The sequence below is a fragment of the Electrona antarctica genome, assembly GCF_951216825.1.
Source record: "Electrona antarctica genome assembly, chromosome: 19".
Lineage (NCBI taxonomy): Eukaryota > Metazoa > Chordata > Actinopteri > Myctophiformes > Myctophidae > Electrona > Electrona antarctica.
In genome coordinates this window covers 5,497,098-5,511,443 of record NC_136800.1, presented here as the reverse complement: position 1 = coordinate 5,511,443, position 14,346 = coordinate 5,497,098, and the positions used below count along the sequence as shown (strand labels likewise).

The 14,346-nt window shown below is 43.5% G+C and overlaps 1 protein-coding gene across 8 annotated transcripts in view; it reads right to left on the bottom strand.

Annotated features, from left to right (window-relative positions):
• The window catches only part of kif1ab (kinesin family member 1Ab), a 60,427-nt gene that overhangs the window by 1,884 nt on the left and 44,197 nt on the right, over positions 1-14,346 (bottom strand). For 5 of the 8 annotated variants that reach the window (XR_013788375.1, XM_079488596.1, XM_079488595.1 and 2 more), the window contains exons 33-47: positions 14,024-14,138; positions 12,606-12,672; positions 11,834-11,918; positions 11,542-11,647; positions 11,172-11,195; positions 10,929-11,043; positions 9,645-9,778; positions 8,443-8,504; positions 7,003-7,148; positions 6,410-6,604; positions 5,161-5,232; positions 2,927-3,018; positions 1,948-2,067; positions 1,618-1,810; positions 967-1,085 (exon numbers count right to left, since the gene is read on the bottom strand). Coding sequence is in view for 7 of the 8 variants with exons in the window: in XM_079488596.1 (XP_079344722.1) it covers positions 967-1,085; positions 1,618-1,810; positions 1,948-2,067; positions 2,927-3,018; positions 5,161-5,232; positions 6,410-6,604; positions 7,003-7,148; positions 8,443-8,504; positions 9,645-9,778; positions 10,929-11,043; positions 11,172-11,195; positions 11,542-11,647; positions 11,834-11,918; positions 12,606-12,672; positions 14,024-14,138 (1,645 nt within the window). In the remaining variant the exon portion in view is untranslated. The remainder of the gene's footprint in view (positions 1-966; positions 1,086-1,617; positions 1,811-1,947; positions 2,068-2,926; positions 3,019-5,160; positions 5,233-6,409; positions 6,605-7,002; positions 7,149-8,442; positions 8,505-9,644; positions 9,779-10,928; positions 11,044-11,171; positions 11,196-11,541; positions 11,648-11,833; positions 11,919-12,605; positions 12,673-14,023; positions 14,139-14,346) is intronic. The other 3 variants (XM_079488597.1, XM_079488601.1, XM_079488598.1) reach the window with 2 other exon arrangements.

Here is a 14,346-nt window from a genome sequence, read left to right as displayed (position 1 = left end):
ATGATCTCTTTTTCGACTATGCATGAACTGAACGTGGTGCTGTGCTGTGGCCAGCGAAACATACTGGATGTCACAGGTTCTGGATTTGTACTTTCCATGCGCTAACGGTTTGGTTTCAGATAAGGTTCTCAGAACCAGGGACGTGCAGAGAGTGTCAGAGAGGCGGGGGCTGAAATCCCGTAAGAGGGCACTTTTGGACAAAAATAGCAAAAATAGCAGATCTACAAGCTCACAGCGCGTCGCGCTGCGACGCGTTGACAGCTTGTAGATCAGCTATTTTCGAGGCGCAACCCAGCACTCTTTAGCTACTGGAGATGCGGTGTACGACATGGATTTCTAAACAAATTTGTTCAACGCAAAATGCTGTGTTCAAGTTCAGGAGACTTCGGGGAAAAAAAGGAATACTCCTGAATGCGGCCTTCCAGCATGGCATGGGAAGGAGTGGCATTTGCATTTCTTTCACCTGCAAATGCTGCATTCGTGGTCTGGAAAGGCAGTTGTTTTACAGACGGGTAAAAGGGCAGGGGCTGAAGCCCCCTTTGATGTCTATGTGTGCACGCCCCTGCTCAGAACCTAATTTGGGCCCTGCTCAGGAGCGAAAACAGAAGATCTACAAGCTATCTTTCTTTTTTTATGACCTACCTCCATCTTCTGGGGTGGTTCTGGTTATAATAGAAACAAAAACAATCATCACAGATTCTGGAAAGTTTCAAGTTGTGGAAGGTTCTGGGTTTACCCTTCATAGTCGAAAAGACCCATTAAGAGTCTGAAGGAACAAATCTCTTAAAAAAATAACTAACGTCTTGTTTACTAAATAGCAACTTCACTGCAAGGTTCTTAAATCTACACACGCACAATGCGAATAAGCTCTAGAAAACCTGGAGAAATGTTATTAGCAAACCCAGCAGAATTTCTTTCATCAACGGAAGAGTTTCCAAAGAGCAGCAGAGCGCTTCCACCACTCACCTGATGGTGCCAGCCAGCAGAGGGTTAAAAGCATACAGCCAATCGTGCATCTCCTTGTCGTTGATGGCCTGGAGCAGTATCCCACGGTGCTCGGTGCACACTGCAAACGTGTTGGGAGTCTGGAGGCACAGGGGGGGGGGCATCGATAAGTCACTTTGATCAATCAGGTTCAAATCAGTGTATCCAAAGTAGCGACATCACACCAGTTACTGTATGATTGATATGTGACATTTGAGTATTGTGTTTATTCCAATTTAACCTCAACGATGAAGATTTCTCATTTAATTTGATATCATAATAATGATGATAATGATGATGATGATAATAACTTAAATCTATATAGCACCTTTCATGAAACCCAATGACTCTGTCATGACATGTCATTTCAGAGCGTACATTTTTAACTCATATCTTTGCTTCTGGGGGGAGGTCCCTGGAACAACATATTTTCAGATGGGGCGGGGTCGGCGGCCAATTACATATAATTTTTGGGGTCCTTGACATGAAATAGTTTGAGAACGACTGACATAGAAACATAGGTTTTTCAGAAAACTGCCAGGATTTAGAAGACATTTGTATAATCTGGTGTCAGGGAAATGGGTTTAAAAGTCAGGGAAATGTTGGAATGGGTTCAAAAGTCAAGTCACTTACCCGCAGTAAGGTCTGCTTGTCCTCGCTATATTCCACCTGTGCAGATGACAGGTTGATGACGGCCCTCTCCACGGTGTCCCTCTCGCTGCGGTACAGGTAGACGTATGGCCGCCGCACCACCACGTAGCGCTTCAGCCAGCCGCTGGTGTGGGGCTCCAGGAAGTGCAGATAGCCCTTCTTCGACACAATGGGGCTGCATTTCAGGACAAAAAGGTGATGTATGTCTGCTATGCATTCCAAAGCTTATGGTGCCCGGGCCGAGAACACAAGAGCTATCATTTTGTAACGTTTGATATAATTGAAAATTCATTGTCTAAGAAAGTCCCTAACCTGACACGAATCTCCTGGATGTCTGGAACAAAGGTACATCCCCTGAAGGCCTTCTTCCTGTCCACTGGGCTGTAGGGGTCCAGATCTGGTGTGGAAGCCCCTGAACTTGGCTCAGTGTGTCTACAGAAGGCAGAAGAATAATTACATCAATATTATTTAAAACTAAAACAAAACACAAGCAGGATGGTGGCATAAACTTGTGTCCAAAATGCATTTGCACTTTGCACATTTTACACACCGTAATTACTGTTAAATGTTTACAGGTTGGACACAGGTAAACATAATGTTATACAATTGTCAATTAAATCACAGGTCTATGCATTTTATTTTGCATTAAACACGTAACCCGTACATTATAAACTTTGTTGACCAGGACTCCCCAGGCATTCTTTTTCTCCCCTCTACATCAAACATCTTTGCCGAAAATAGCCGATCTACAAGCTCACAGTAAGTTGCACTGCGACGTGCTGTGAGCGTGTAGATCAACTAATGTTCCGAGCAATTTCGGTGAATGTTCTCCTGCTGCGACATGCCCAGAATATGGACGTTAGGGTCCATGTGGTCAATTATAGACTGACAACTCTCTTTGTCAGCCTTCTGATTGGTCCCTGACTGACTAACCAGAAGCAGGCTCTTCTGCCTTGTGCCGCCCTGGTTCCGCCTAGTTTATGTTGAATTTGCTAAAACATAATTTTTGGAAAAAACTCAAAACAAACATGATATGCCCAGTCACCGTGCTGCACCTGTGATGTTCCTTTTTACTGACACGAAGTTTAAAATAAGAATTGAACGCTCAATACGAAGCAACTGAAAAAGCTATTTATTTCAATGGTAGTGGATGGAGAGAGAGGATTTTTGTCCAACCACGAAACGGCAACCAATGGGTGCAAAGAGGGGCAGAACCACAGGCGGGACTTGACAAAGGGTCAATTGTGACAACTCTCGTTGTTGTGAGTGTGTCTTTAAGTTGTCGTCATACCTGATGTCATAGTGTCCCTCCACCAATGAGGGGCAGGTTGGCGATGGAGTGAGAGTGCTCAGTCCAGAAAATGATGCAGACATCTCAGAAAGCTGAAACACACACACACACACACACACACACACACACACACACACACACACACACACACACACACACACACACACACACACACACACACACACACACACACACACACACACACACACACACACACACACACACACACACACACACACACACACACACACACACACACACACACACACACACACACAAATGTGCAGGGAAACAAACACAAGACAAGACAGAGAGAAACACAGACAGAACACGCACAAGAACAATTGCAGTAAACACATACAAAACATACACATGCTTTGATAAAATGCTTTAATCAGACAATTTGTAATAGGCTAGTGGGCGTGTATGTGGGCGTGTATGTGGGCGTGTATGTGCTGAAGACCATTTCAATGAGCCCCTTGCTGGTTTAACAGACATTAACAGACATGCTGGAGTTAACATTAGGAACACACAAGCCTGCCTTTTTCTAACAAGGGGAGAGTCAGTGGGGAAGGCATCGAATCATTGAGTTATCCAACAGGGTGAAAGGAGTCGAGGCAGAACAAGGTCATTTTGAAAGACAACATAAAGTGGTAGGATGAACACATGGGTAAAATACTAGTTTTAGGTTTTAATTCTTTGTTTGGAGAGATGTCAAATCGTCGTGTCTTGTTTGATAGTTGTGTTTTTAATTCTGAGATTCCTTGTGAATGAAAAGGGCAACACAAAAACTAAATGCATTATTTATTATAATTGTAATAATTATTATTTATCTAGGTCTGGTAAACAGTTGAACCGATGCAAATATTAGGACAGACGGATGATAGGGTTATACTCTGATACAAGAGAATATGATGGAAATAAGAGTCGATGGAAATGGAGGGAATAGATAAAAGAAATGTAATGAATGAGCAAAGCATAACAAAACAGGGCTATGTCAAGAAACAGGGAGCGAAAGGTTTTCGAGGAGCTTCACTGTCAAATCTGGAGAGTAATAAATGTAGCCTTACAGATCCTGTTTGACCATTTGGGGGTTACATTAACACTCCAGATTTGACTGTGTGGATGGGAGAGAGTGGGGCTGAGACTAGGAGGACAGCTGGGGGGTGTTATCTAGTCCAGTGGTTCTCAAAGTGGGGGTCCGGGGACGCCCTCTGGCATCCTCCAGGGGGTTCCAACGGGGTCCCCGGCTAAGTTATTGATCCAAATGGATCCTTACAGGTCTGTACTGTATAACTCTGGAGCGTTATGGGGGGTTGCGTGATGCACACCATAATCAGTGGTGGGGGGGAAAAGTACTCCATTTTCAACACTGCAATGTAGAAATACTCAATTATGCAGAATGTCCAATTTCGCAAAAATCTTTTGAAAATAGCAGATCTACAAGCTGTACAGGGCTGATGTATAGGGCTGAAGTGGTTAACCCATTCAGGCCTGACGTCGAAATTTTAAAAAAAAAAGTTTTCTAAATCATGACAATTTTCGGAAAGATTTGAGGCACATTTTAACGATTTTTCAAAAATAGCAGACCTACAAGTTCATAGCGCGCCACTCGGTGGCGCGCTATGAGCTTGTAGATCTGCTATTTTTCAATAGCTAAATTATAACAATGTTTAAAACACCAAAACGGGTTCCCGCCCCAAAATGGGTTAATGGTTAATGTGGTTAAACGCTAACGTGACATGGATGTGTTCCAGGTCTCAATGGATTAATGTATGTTTTGTAATAATAATCAAAATCTACAAAGTAACTAGTAGCTAAAGGGACGCTTATCCGACACAACAACCCGACATGCGTTGGTCCGACATGTGTCGTGCTTGCAGTTAGGGTTAGGTTAGGGTAGGTTGTCGGTCTAATGACTGTCAGACGGTCAGGTGTGTCGGAAATAAAGCCTGTACCAAACTAAAGTTTCCAAATAATTGTAGTGAAGCAAAAGTATAATATTTGCCTCTGAGGTGTAGTGAAATAGAAGTAAAAGTACAGAAATTTGGAAATACTCTAGAAAAAATACTTTACTAGTAAAGTAAAAAAAAAAAAAAAAAGAAAAACCCTGAAAGTCCTTGAAATGAAACAGTTTGAGAAGCACTGGTCTAGTGTTGGCAGGGTGGGGCGGGGCAGGGCAGGGTGGGGCGGGGCGGGGCGGGGGGGTTAAGAGGACCTAAGCTGGGGCTCACCTTGCTCTCACTGGCACTGCTGCTCACCTGGCTGTACTCCCTGTTGAAGGTGTGCATCAGCAGGCGCAGACACTGCAGCAGCAGGACAAACACACACACAATGTACACAACAGTTTTACTCTGAGAATATGTCAAACATTTATACATTCTCAGAGTTACAAACGGTAAATTATCTGGGTTTACTCTAAAATATAAATAGAGTATTAGAGTATATGCACTGAGCAAGGGCATTCACTTCTAGTCATTTTTACTAGTTGACAAGTTGCCTAGTTTACTAGTCGACTAGTTGTTTAACTACTTATTATGTAAAAAACAAACATTTTTTTTTTGGAAATACATATTTGTACATTTAAAAACTGTGTACATTGGTGACTATAACTATAATCTACCTGATCTTGAGGCCTACAACATCGGGGGGGGAAAAACAAAAACAAAACCCCCTTTTTTTTTCTTATCAACTAGTCAACTAGTACCAAGAAGGTCGACTAGTGGATTTACTAGTCGACTAGTTGCTTAATGCCCTACACTGAGCCTATACAAGGTACACAGTGAAATCCATTATGGTCTGTCATGTTTAGCCCATGTCATGGACAGTGACTCATAATGGGGCCCAAGTCATAAGAACTGGTTCTTAACACACGCAAAATAGTGCCCCACATGGAATACTTGACATGACCATTTTTCAAAGCATACTGTATTGTTGGATTGATTTCTGAGAGGACGGCATTGGATTCAATTCCGTTTAAAAAAAACCTGCCTTAAATGTGTGGAGATAAATATCATTGTACAGATTTTTGTTGTTGTCAAAGGTTGTCAAAGGTTATCATTCTGTGTTCTTTTGTGTACAGATTGATTCGTAAAGTCTACTGTAGTGTACTTCAGTAGTTTGTGGAAAAAAGTTAGATTTACTAACTAAATTAAAATGACTTATTAACCACGCAATGATGTTTAGCCAACATTGACTCAACTATTTAGGGAAGTTTGGTAACATTGTTATGACTTTGGAGAAAATGTATGGGGAAATACTATAGGCCTATACTATACACTATACATAATACTATACACATGACATAATACATGAACAGTATAGTCAAAATTGTGAATAAACAAAGGACACGTATCGACATGGCGCGGTCTCTGAGAGAGAGAGAAATAAATTGTTTGATTTCACTCTGCACCGAAACAAAAACAAATGGGACTCCAGACGAGTTGAGCAGGCCTCAGACTGAAGCCAGGGCCTGGTAGTCACCTTGGCAGCCAGCTCCCTCTGCCTCTGGGTGGGGCTCTGGAGGATGGCGGGGCTGCCTCCTCCGGGGCTGTGGCTGAGGACGGGGCTCCTGGCAAACTCACTGATGTCACTGCTCTTATAGAGAGCATCCTGCCCCGCCTGCAGGGTCGCCTCCAGCTTCTCTCTCAGCAGCAAGTAATGCCTGGTCTTCTCCACCTGAGGACGCACACGCACGCGCACACGCACACGCACACACACACGCACACACACACACACGCACCTGTTATGGTGGTCATTCAGGGCTAGCTCGTTATGTGTTTCTGCCTGGTAATTAGACTGGTGCACGTGTGTCGAATTTGAAGTCGGTGGGGCGAACGGTTTCTCGAGTTACGTACGTGCATTTACAGCCGTACAGACAGCCGTACAGACAGCCGTACAGACAGCCGTACAGACAGACAGACAGAGACATGGGTGCATTTAAAGATGGGATATTATTGTCCACTCATTTTTGTATGTCCGCGGCAAAAATGTGGCCTTGTGGTGGACACAAATGTCCACCACAAGGCCACCATGGCGATGACGAGCCCTGTCCTAATTGACCAATTAGTGCTCACCTCCTGCAGCAGGCTGAGTTTCTCCAGCTCCCACTGGTGGTCCAGGATGAGACTGTCGCTGCGAGGCCTCCATCCCGCCAGGTTCTCCTCCCCTCGGACGTACGCCACCGAGGTGTCCACGATGCGCCTGCGACGCCGCTGCATACCTGGAAGAAGGAGGAGGAGGAGTGAGGTGGAGGACGCAATGCTAAATGGCAAATACACAAATAAATAAGTCAAATTGGGGAATTCATGTGCACTAAAGCAGGGGTTCTCAACGTTTTTGGCCGGGGACCCCCGAAAATGCTTTGGCAACGTCTTGGGACCCCCGCCCCGCCCACTCCCGACCCCCAATATAAATTGACTGCTACAATAACCTTAATAATAGAGACAATACACCATATAAATAAATACTGAAACCAGATATAATCATTAGGTAAGGTGTATGCATGTACTATGTGTATTGTGTACTATATGTAAACTCTTCATTTCCATTTTCCAGCCATTCAGTTGCATAAAAGAATAAAGAAATTGGCGACCCCCCGAGGGGTCGTGACCCACGGGTTGAGAACCCCTGCACTAAAGCAGTGGTTTCCAAACTTTTTCATGTCAAGGACCCCCAAATTGACACTAATCAGCCTGCGGACCCCCATTTGATGAGATATGCCAGAGATCCTCATAAGAGAAGATTTTTACGGCTCTAGCAGTGATTCTCAACCCGTTTAATTTCAAGGACCCCCAGTTTGACATGCATTAGTCTACAGACCCCCCCATTTAATGGCATTTCCATCTCTGGGACCCCCAATTTATATTGTAAAATCAATGTTATTTTAACTCTGAGAGTGTACAAATGGAACCAAATGGACCCGTTTGGTTCCATTTGTACACTCTCTGAGTTACAGACCCATAATGGTCCATTTGGTTCCAAACTATCATTTAGCTGGGGACCCCCTGGAACTCCCTCAGGTACCCCTGGGGGTCCCCGGACCCCACTTTGGGAACCCCTGCACTAAAGCACAGGGGAAAACGCCTGTTGCGCCTGTCTTCGTCTCAGGTTAATTGCAGGTGCGGCGGTCTCAAAAACAACAAGGGAAAACTGGCAGAAAGAGACTCGGTCGCTGCGTGGAAAATGAAGGAAGATTCCTTAGACTGAAGAAAATAGAAGTCATTTTATTTTGTATATGCGCATGATAAAGTGCTCTGTGCTCATAGTGAGTTAAAGAAAAATGTGCGTACACCATAAAAGTGTTCATTCAACTTTCAACCTTGGATTTTTATAGCGCTTTTCTATGCACTACTACGTGCCTTCTCAAAGTGCTTATACAACGGTCCATTCATTCATACATTGGGAAATAAATGAACACACATTTTACTGTGTACGGCAGCTATAGATGGACAGCAAAAATCATGTTCCGTTAAAAATTTTAAAATTAAAAATTTAAAGTTTGAATTTTTTATTACCTGGACTCCCATTGTCTGCCACGTGGCATAGACTGACCTCGTACACTCCCGTGACGCGGTTACTGAAGGAGCAAGAGAGACAAAAGGTTACTTTCTGCTTTAGTATACGTTTACTTTGTAATATTTACAAGCAGTGCATTCCGTGGAAATGGTTTGAGTGATCTAGAAAGAATGTTTGGCAAATTCATGCTGATCCATTACATGGAATGCTGGCAAGAACAAATCGATACACATTACTTACAGACGAGTACAGACGTCCTGAGGTCACAGATTATTTTCCCCAATAGAAATTCCCCATAGAGAAATCTTAGATTTTGTCATAATAGAATAGTGTTTTAAAAGTAAACGTATCACTCTGGAGATTCTGTCAGGTATGTGACTCTATGTCGTTTATGATATATGGTGTTACATTTGATAACGTCTGTGTTTTATTTGGAGATTATGTATATTCAGATTTTCGTCTTACACAAACATTAAATTCCCACTGACATTGAAAGGAGAATTTACGTCATATATATGTGTCTGAGCAATTAGACATGTTACGTCATGATGATGTAGGATGATAAGAGCGCCCCTCACTTCACACGGGTGTGATTTTTGTAATACTCGTACGTTTTCATCGCCAGTTGATGCTTCATATCCATATGAGTAAAATCGCCAGGGGGTGATTCATTTTTTTCTGGAACACAGTTCTTATCTGACGCAATCTACGATTTCTCTATGGGGAATTTCTGTGGGGAGAATAATCGGTGACCCAGGGGGACAGTGCCCTGTAGCGGCAGTGATGCCAGACTTGGGTGCTCTATAGGCCCTTAGTTTAATGCACATGTTTACCTCTCAGAGGGCCTGAGGCAGCCTGTGCTAAACAGGTTTACCTCTCAGAGGGCCTGAGGCAGCCTGTGCTAAACATGTTTACCTCTCAGAGGGCCTGAGGCAGCCTGTGCTAAACATGTTTACCTCTCAGAGGGCCTGAGGCAGCCTGTGCTAAACATGTTTACCTCTCAGAGGGCCTGAGGCAGCCTGTGCTAAACAGGCCCTTAGTTTAATGCACATGTTTACCTCTCAGAGGGCCTGAGGCAGCCTGTGCTAAACAGGCCCTTAGTTTAATGCACATGTTTACCTCTCAGAGGGCCTGAGGCAGCCTGTGCTAAACATGTTTACCTCTCAGAGGGCCTGAGGCAGCCTGTGCTAAACATGTTTACCTCTCAGAGGGCCTGAGGCAGCCTGTGCTAAACAGGTTCCTGATGGAGCGAGAGGCTGGCAGCTTAGCGTCTCGGGAGTAGAACACCATACAGAAGTCTTTGGTGATCACCGTCGGCTGGGTGCAGTTCTCCATCTGAAGAACGGCGCAACAGAGGTTTAAATGAGAAGAACGTTGTATGCATGTGCACCACCAGACGTGTTTTCACTGTCCAGGTGTGTGTCACTGTCTTCTACAAAATATATTTTTTTAACCAATTTCAACCATGTAATTTTCAGAAACAGCCAATCTACAAGCTGTGAGTCTAAAATATGGCTTAAGAATGGTTAGCGGTTCTTCTCTGATACAGTGGCATAATTTCAGCAAAAGCTAATATACAGGGCTCCATTTTCGTCACCGCTAAACCCCTTATCCCTAAACTTCGTTGCCTTTTTTTTTTTACTATTTTTTTTTTTTAACATTTTTGAATAGTTAAAATGGCCAGTCTACAAGCTCACAACGTGTCAATGTAGATTGGCTAGTTGAACTATTCAAAAATGTTTTTCAAAATAGTAAAAAAAAGGCAAAGAAGTTTAGGGATAAGGGGTATAGCGGTGACGAAAATGGAGCCCTGTACAATGTTCACGACGTGCAGCGCATGTGCATGCGTCGTGCATGCGTCGTGCCTGTGAACGTTTTGCGGTTACGTGCGGTTATTTCCCCATTTCTTTTGGCATATTTACCTCCATTCTTCCCTTCATTTTATTATTGTATTCTCCCCCCATGGAGCCAAGCTATGGCAGCTGCCATAGCTTGCCATACCCAATAATTCAGGGGTTCTCAACGTTTTTGGCCGGGGACCCCCGAAAATGCTTTGGCAACGTCTCGGGACCCCCGCCCCCTCCCGACCCCCAATATAAATTGACTGCTACAATAACCTTAAACCATTTTGGGCGGGAACCCCTTTTGGTGTTTTAAGCATTGTTATAATTTAGCTATTTAAAAATAGCAGATCTACAAGCTCATAGCGCGCCACCGAGTGGCGCGCTACAAGCTTGTAGGTCTGCTATTTTTGAAAAATTGTGAAAAAACCCCCAAAAAAAAAATATATATATATATATATTTTTTGGAAAATAATTTGGGGACCCCCTAAAATAATTTGGCGACCCCCCGAGGGGTCGCGACCCACGGGTTGAGAACCCCTGCAATAATTGACGCCACTGCTCTGATAATGGACTACACAGCTTTGTTATAATACAAAGTAGCGTCAGCAACGCATCTTGAGACAATAACGTACTGTACGTACCTCCAGGTAAGCAGAGAGGGTGATGTAGATCTTCTCCCCATAGGGAGTGACTCTGTTGAGGAGGAGGGAGTTGTGCATGGAGCTGTCCCATGCTGCCTCGAAGCGGTAGAAAGTCCTGAGAGCGGAGGTTCAAAGGACAATTTTATCAGACCATCCATCCACATTCGTACATAAAAAGAGAAAAGCCAAGTAGTAAGTGCTCATGAACACAAAGAAAAGACGTAAAAGTAATGATCGGAATACCTATGATCAACTCCCAGTGAGACACTGTCGTTGGAATAAGGATAAAGATAAAGACAGCAGAAGTTAGACATTCTTCATTGGTTCAAATGCAAAAAATAAAAATAAACACATTAAACATTAAACACTGTAATGAGGCAAGACATCGATATACGTGAAAACAATTACAATCTTGTACAATTACGGTAGGTGGACACAGTTTAAAATGCTATTGTCAGAATATCGCTGATCTCTGATCTGTCTAGTTAAATTACAAATAATTTAAACAAATGCAACTCTAATCCTGCAAATGAAATAAGCACAAAGTGAAAAAAGCGAAGAGAGAGACACCATGACAATGTTATTTACAAGCTGGTGCACAAACAGCACATACTTGTCGTCATGTTTGGGCCAGAAGTATCCTGAAGACAGAATGTTGAGGGACAGAATGTTGGGGTCGATGATGGTCTCGTCAGCCTCTGGAGTGTTCCGAATACGCCCTGAAGTCAAACAGGCCAAATGTTACACGGCATCAAACAACATGGTGAAACGAACCAAAAAGGAATAGCATTTGACAAGAGAGTCTATAGACTTTTTTCACTGTACCTCTTCAACATTAACCACTGAATACCGACAAGCCGGTAGTTTGACACCCCTGTCTAGGATGTTCCCCAGTCAGTACTCACCCACAACCAACTCCTTCACCTCCTTCCACTCTACATCATTTCCGGTTTCGTGCGCTATGGTAACGGTGATCCTCCTCTGGATGCCCTATGGAATGAAGAGAAGGCAGGCAATTAATTTAAATGTTTTATTAAAAATGCAAAAGCAAAAAAAGCTACATATATTTCCGTTCCGTCGTCCTCGTCTTTTACGTTTCCCTGCCAATGACGTCTTTTAGTTATTAATTAATTAATTCAGAATGCTATCACTGATAGCCATGAGTGTTTTCTGGAAGGTGACAACATAGATATATATATAAACTCTAGATGGCTCAAGGCGGAGTTTCTGACGTCGTTCACCCGGCAGCCATCTTACTTCGGGTCTACAGTACAGTATGTTCAATGGCAGCTCAAACAGAAACAGTCATAACTCGCTCAAATCTTGACGGATTTACAAACGGGTTGGTTTATTACAAACGTTGTCAACGTGGCTATGATTCAGGACGCTTATCTGCTTAATTTCTTTTTTTTATATGAACGTCGTATAAAAGCAAGTATGCGGACGTCTCTGACGTTTATAACAAACCAAAACGTTTGAAAATCGGTTGAAAATTTAGCAAGTTATGGTCATTTAAGAGTACATGCCCCATAGACACAATGTTATGTGGCCCGAGGTAAGATGGCCGCCACGTAACGACGTCGCTCTCCATTGGCCAACAGCGCGGGTGAGCTATCCAGAGTTTATATATATCTATGGGTGACAAGGCCATGGTGTAAAAAGAAAATGGGACATTACCTGATGTAGGAGGAAGAGCCCATGGCAGGGCATGCCACCTCTGTGGTCCACCACAGCTGGGATGTAGCTAGAGATATGTAAATGACAAACGTTATCAACCTGAATACTTAAAGGAGAATTCCATACTAGAAGGCTTTCTTACCTTTAATTGTAGTTGTTACGTCCCCACCAAAGAGGTCCAGGTGTTATTTTGTACAAAAGTGCATTATTGGCTATTTCCCCTACCATAAGCCCTCAATGGGGGTTGGGTTTTTGTGCTAATTTCCATCGAAATAAGTAGTAAAGTGTGCCGCTTGGGATACTATTTACATTATGAAGAGAGGATATAAACAATATTTTTGTTCATTTATGAGCGATGGAAATAAGCACATAGCCCCATTCAATTCAATGCAATGCAATGCAATTCATTGAGGGCTTATGGTAGGGGAAATAGCCAATAATGCGCTTTTGCACAAAATAACACCTGGACCTCTTTGGTGGGGACGTACAAATAAAGGTAAGAAAGCCTTCTAGTATGGAATTTTCCTTTAACATACAGTAATAACACCATATCCTTCTACATCTCTTACCAGAAACCATGGACGTTACACATTATGTTTTTACCTTCACTCACGTGCTCGTCCTGAGCTGGTTATTAAACAAGCTTTCAAATACGCTGCGCCCTTTTCACGAAGTAGCTTTCAGAACTGATCACTCATGATACTTTTGTCTCAATTTTAAAGGACTTTAAAGGAGTTTGAAAGGCACTGTTGTCGTTTTCGGTACTACAGCACAAAATATATATTTACTGCGGCTGCGCGCGGCAGTGGCTCAGGGGGTAGAGTGACCGGATGGGAACTGCAAGGTTCCCAGTTCGAGCCCGCGGGCTCCCCCCAGAGTTAGTGTCGAAGTGTCCTTGAACAAGACACTATATAAATGCACCATTTACCATTTACAGCGGAAAGATAAGTGCTGCAATGTGTGGTGAACTCTGTCCCATGACATATGTACTGTATGGCAGGGGTTCTCAACCCGTGGGTCGCGACCCCTCGGGGGGGGTCGCCAAATAATTTTAGGGGGTCCCCACATTTTTTTCAAATTTAAAAAAAAAAAAAAATATTTTTTATTTTTATTTTCAAAAATAGCAGACCTACAAGCTCGTAGCGCGCCACTCGGTGGCGCGCTACGAGCTTGTAGATCTGCTATTTTTCAATAGCTAAATTATAACATAATGCTTAAAACACCAAAAGGGGTTCCCGCCCAAAATGGGTTAAGGTTATTGTAGCAGTCAATTTATATTGGGGGGCGGGAGGGGGCGGGGCGGGGGTCCCGAGACATTGCCAAAGCATTTCCGGGGGTCCCCGGCCAAAAACGTTGAGAACCCCTGCTGTATGGTATAGAACTCGCACCACAAAGCCCAGGGTAACGTTGCCACTTACTCTCCATTGGCCTCCAGCTCGCAGATCTCAAAGAAGGACATCAGGTCGTACTTGGAGTGACACGGGCCTGGTCCCGCTGTGGATCGATGCAGGGTGCTCAGTTTGGTGGCCGGCACTGCGACAGTACGAGAAATGAGGACATAGTTAACCCATTTTGACCTGAGATCAGATTCTAAAAATGTCTTTTCTGAAAAAGCTATGTTTCTATGTCAGTGGTTCTTCGATTTTTCAAAAATAGCAGACCTACAAGCTCGTAGCGCGCCACTCGGTGGCGCGCTATGAGCTTGTAGATCTGCTATTTTTCAATAGCTAAAGCATAACAT